We start from the raw sequence: 5,454 nt of genomic DNA on the forward strand, positions 1-5,454 counted from the left end.
CTCCTTCACCAGGGCGTTTTTTACTAGACCTGAAAAAAGGTTTTGGAATATGTTCCTACCACTCTCTCTCTCTAGCTGCTGTAGCCTCTGCTCAGCTCTTTTCTTCTCCAATTTGAGAGCTGATTCAATGGAGGGGTTGCTCATAAACTTCTTGAAGTCGCTATCTAGTTTCCAATCTGTTTCCTGCTTGTTCTCTTGTGTTTCTACTGCAGCATTTACTTGATCTGAAGCCTCAGCCACCTCGGGCTGTTCCCCTGGACTTTGGCTGCCAGCCACCACCACCTCTTTCTTTTGAGATGATTCCTCTCGGATGCCATCTGTGCCTTCAGATGGCTGAGATTTCTCTTCTTCAAGAACGTTGCCCCTCTTTGCAGATCCATCATCATCATATTTTGAGTGAATACTCCTACATCTCTGTGAGTAATTCTTCCTACCCGATGCATGCACCCGCGACGTAGCAAGACTTCCCCCCCAAACCTGTGGGCAATCGAAACAGCGAGTGTATTTTTAACACGGCTCTAACCAGCTAGAATTCAATTACAGAAAATTTCATCCTTGTGATTTTAAGTCATATGGTTGGTGATTCATTATATACTTGACCAACCAGTAAAAGCCATACCAGTTTTAGATTCTTCTCAAAGTGCCAATGTATCAAATAAGGCCCTTTAATGACATCTTAGCATTCGATTGTTTCAAAGTTATATCGTTACCATGACAATTATGGTAAATGGTTTGTATCATAAAAATCAGAAGCCTTTAAAAACCATTGTTTGATGACCCCTTATGGTCAAAATCATCAAAATATCACCCATTGCACCTCACACATCGTGTTTGAAAGACTTGTTCCTTATCTAATTAGCTGCTATCAACATAAGATACCGACCCACAACAAATCTTCTCACTAAGACCTACAGTGCACCAAAGTTTGTGCATGGACAATCTTGAAAATGTCTCCTATGAGAAGGCATACCAGCATGCTTTCCCGTCATGGACACCTTGCAAACATTTGGCACATCACGGTGAGTCAACCACCATACTTTCGTCCAAGGTGTTAAGCTAATCACAGAGAGAGAGAGAGAGAGAGAGAGTTTATCAACAAAGACAGTATAAAGAGAGCCTGTATAAAAAGAGCATCTCCCAGCTGGTGGTCCCTTGCCAAGTGGCTATCACATTCTATTGCACTGTAAAGACACCGTATCCTTTTCTTGAATATGCATGGTGTTGTTGCCATGCCAACCAATCCACAAGGTTGGCCGAAGGCAAATAATCTTCACCTTTTTCTGGCTTGCCGACTTCACCCCTGCAATCAACCTGCTGTGGCAACCAGCCTAGCCGTTACGGGTTCACCTAAGGCTGGGTTCAGACTGAATGGCAGCCACAACAAAAAGTCACAGGGCAGGGGCATTGCGTGCATAGTTACCGCGGAACGGCATTCCACCTTCCCGGAAAGCGCAATCGGAGCGCGGAACGGCCAGGAAACTCGGAACGTGGCGGAACGTTTCCCGGAACGCCGGAAAGTAGGGCGGAATGCGCGTTCCAGGCGTTCCGGCCTGACTGTCTCTGCCCGGCCGCAGCCGCGGCGGCGACGTGTTTTGTTGCTGCTGCGGCTGTTTTTTGCCATTTGCTGAAGCCTGAGTGCTCTCCCCTACCACTCCACCCTTCCTCTTGGCTGCCCCACACTCTCCCTACCTTCTCTTGGCCCCTCCTCATATGACGTGGCGTTCCCCGACGTTCCCGATCCGCTCCCGCTCCCGTTCCCGCTCCTGTTCTAGCATCCGACGTTCCCAGAACGTTCCCGTTCCGCGGTAACTATGATTGCATGTGAGTTGGCACAGGAAGATTGGAGAGCTCTCTGTCAACAGCACAGCAAGGATGACCGGCCTCACCCCCCCGCAACTCCACCGGCCACAAAAGTTCAGCGCATCACACGGGGATGATCTCCCACCACTGCAAGAAGCCAAGATGAGTGTGCCATGTCTCGAATCTACCATTCCACCTCATCAGAACTCACCAAGGAGGGCCATTGCATGTGAATTGGGAAGCGGCGCCATACTTGTGCTGAGAGCGGGCTAACGTCTGAACCCAGACTACCTTGGTCCAATGGGATGGGGCTTGGTTGGTACATGCCATCCATAGCTCTAGAAAGAACGGCTACAAAATTTAGCTATATTCTCAAGGGGGGTAAAATTCACACTGACCTTCACAGAGAGTCTCCAAAAAGGACAGAAAACAGACATGGGTTCAGAAGCTTAGATCTGTGTTCATGTCGTGGGTTCAGTATAGCATAGAGGCATGCCTACGATGCATATGCCAACGTATGATTTGAGAACAATGTTTGGTTGAATAGATGACCGACATGACCTGATGCATAGTACCATGCTCTGATATAAAATGCAGAGCCATCCATTAAATTAGGGAAGCCAATGGTTTCAACATATGCCTGGCATGGCATGCTGGCCTTTGACTTGACACTTTCAAGCATGCCCATCAAGTATTACAGTCGATACATCTGTTTTGTTTCAATTAATGCATTCTTTGTTGAAAATCCGAGATTTGTCACTAGAACAATCAATCCGAATGACCCACTAACCTGCGAAATCAGCTTCAGCTTGTTCTTTGAGGAGGGTCTGGAAGAAGATTTGAATCTGGGGGGTTCCACGGCTTTTCTCACGCTAAGGTAACTAGAGGTCGTAGTGAAAGAAGAAGACAGTGGGTGAAGCAGAGAGGCCATGAGCTCACAGGCCCTTTACACAAGGCTATGTGCAATGAAAACCCTTCACACACCAGGCTAGGGTTTCCAGACTCGATGACAAAAGGAGGTAGTCTGCTACACATATGTACGCAAAGTATAGAGGCTAGGCCTTCTTGGTGGCGCTGCTACTACCCTCCTCCGAGTGTGACCAACACGAAATATAGTGGTTTTATTCCAGATGATGAGCCCAGAACGTTCCAGGCCTTGCCACATGGCTTCTAAAGACTGCATGATGCGTACAATTGTGCACCCCAGTAGTAGGCCAAGCAAGCACAAGCTGATCAAAATCCAAGGGCCCTCCGGCCCTATCTATCTGTGGGTCTCTTAGGAGCTTTACACACTTAGTCGAAAAAACTCAAAAGGGGGAGATCTCCTCCACCCATTCTCATTATGGACGGGACCGGGAGTTTTCCAGTTCATCTTTCCGCCCCTTTATTAGGGAAAAGGGCGGCGATCTGTAGCTTTATAGACTAGGCCCTTATAATTGATTTCCGGGCAATCTTGCGTGTCTACGATTTTGCTTTCGCCACCGAGCTTTATTGCATTAATAAGGCTTGCCCATGAGGGAAGAGCCTTTGGTTCAAGGATGATTTTTGACAAGCTGGGTCACCCTTCAAAATGACGGGTTTAGTAGAAATAGTACCTGTTTTACAATTTACCTCATTTCTTGACGGCCACTCAAAATAAACGGCTATATTTTATGCAAAGTATCCAAAAACGGGCATGACGCCCATCACAAAAATCAACCTTCCACCTAGCGCAATATGACACCTGAACAAAATTTACTAGAAGAAAACCAAATTTGGCACACTTCAAGTGGTTACATTGCTTATGTACATGTACTCTTGTGTGTGTGTTTACTTGTGAGGAGCTCAAGCTCACTCTCTCCCCTATATTCTTATCAACACATATATTGTGATTGAGAGCACTATGCTTGTAGAAGAGAGTATTATGCTTGTTGAAGAGCATGGAAGAAAGAAGATCGATGAGCTAAAGGAAGAGCTAGGCACGAAGGTCATGCAACGACGAGGTACCACAATTTTTTTCCAAAGCTATATACATGGCACAACCGTACTGGTAGCCGTGTATATAACCGCAAAAAAAAAACCACATTGTGAGAGGAATCTAGAGCCGAGTTCAAACGTGATGTATAAAATGGTGTAAAGTGGATCCTAGGTGGTAAAAGCGATACATGGTAGCCCTAGTGGAAATGTGGAGTCATGAAGAAAAAAGGAAAGAGTATGGGCAATTGAAGGAATTAGGTGGCACAACTTTTTGGAAGAAACAAGGCGGTGACGGATTGATGTAGGGGAGAAATTGAGAAGTTTTAGAAAAGAGGAAAAGGGGAGTGAGTAGAGGGAATATAGAGAGGACGTTACTTGCGGACAGGAGGTCTTACAAATTTTTAAGGTTGCAGAGTGAAGATCGGCACAGTGAGGGTGGAATTGGTTGAGTCAGAGCAGAGGGTGTGCTGAGGACCAGAGAATCAGGTAGGAAGCTATTGCCCTAGTATCTCTTGTGTGGCATCTCTGTTACAGAATTGGCTCAATCTAAAATATGCTCAATTGTAGCTGTTGTCTGTAAGATGAAGACTGGTTTGTGTGTGTTTGAGAAAGACATACTGTTCGTGGTAGTGGTTTCAGTAACGTTTGAGATCGTGAGTGAGAAGATGGTTTAGTGGAGAATTGTTGGCTGGAGTCTATCTGTAGAGGGTACCAAAGGTGTTTGGTGTTTTCTTCTCGTATGTTTTGGTCCATGTCTCAGGGATGTTGAGACCTTGATGTGTTTTTTTTTGTCTATTTGAAGAAGTCGGAGAGTTTGGATTGCATCTAATTTGAATGGATGGTAAAGTTTTTGGATTTGATGTTACCTTGGCCTTTGTGGGAAGTTGTTATTGTAACCTCTTTAGTTCAGAGTGGGAGTGTTTGATTTTGCTATCCATCCAACTGAAGAATGCATCCACTGATTCTTGTTGAACTTGTTGTGTGCCTTGTGACTGTGGGTGCACACCTTCTTTTCCTTTCTCCTTAACCTTTTTGTTCACCTTGGTAGGTGGAGTTCGCAATGTTGCTCCTTTCTATTCGGAAGGTTGACTGGGTTTCTTCTCCCAAACCAATTTTTGAGTCTTCTTAACATTTTCTTTAAATGTAAATTGGTCCTCATTGTCCTGATCCTTTCACGAACTTCTGAAATTGCTAGTAGTATTGGACCTCGGGTAGGATTTGGGCACCCATATTGATGTATTATCGTGGTAATACCCCTATGCAGCCAGCAAATCCTTCCTAACCCATTGCTTTTGAGCATTTTGTGGGTGGTGACTCTACTTGGAATATTGTTTACAGTCTATGGATGGCCTTCTCTTTCCTTTGTTCATAGCTTGAACTTTTTGCCTTGATGCCCTGGCTACTGCGTCATAGTATCCCTAGGCTCGAAGTTGGTCCTTAGGAACCCACTACTAAATAACTAGATACTTTAACTGGTTTTTGTGTGGGAGCTATGACGTTTATGCCTCTTTTGGTATGATAGTTGGTTGTCGTGGCGTTGGCGATTTCATGTCGTCCCTCATTTCTTGTTTACCTTTATTGAAGGGACTCCATAATGGCACAGTAATGGTCTCCTTGTCCTCATTGAGTTATGTTGCCCTCCTCTTCCACTGGATATTACAATTACTCGCATAAATCCAGGATCATCTCTTCTTCCAT

At 45.2% G+C, this 5,454-nt stretch overlaps 1 protein-coding gene across 1 annotated transcript in view; it reads right to left on the minus strand.

Annotated features, from left to right (window-relative positions):
• EGY3 (ethylene-dependent gravitropism-deficient and yellow-green-like 3) overlaps positions 1–3,038 on the minus strand; it is a 5,295-nt gene extending 2,257 nt beyond the window's left edge. Inside the window, exons 1-2 of the mRNA XM_086808856.1 lie at positions 2,591–3,038; positions 1–477 (exon numbers count right to left, since the gene is read on the minus strand). The exon at positions 1–477 is cut by the window's left edge and continues 54 nt beyond it. Of these exons, the coding sequence (XP_086664982.1) occupies positions 1–477; positions 2,591–2,731 (618 nt within the window). The 5' untranslated portion in view covers positions 2,732–3,038. The remainder of the gene's footprint in view (positions 478–2,590) is intronic.
• Positions 3,039–5,454: the final 2,416 nt, after the last annotated feature.

This window comes from Cibotium barometz, chromosome 14 (genome assembly GCF_041138505.1).
Source record: "Cibotium barometz isolate CiBa-2024 chromosome 14, ASM4113850v1, whole genome shotgun sequence".
NCBI classification, from domain to species: domain Eukaryota; kingdom Viridiplantae; phylum Streptophyta; class Polypodiopsida; order Cyatheales; family Cibotiaceae; genus Cibotium; species Cibotium barometz.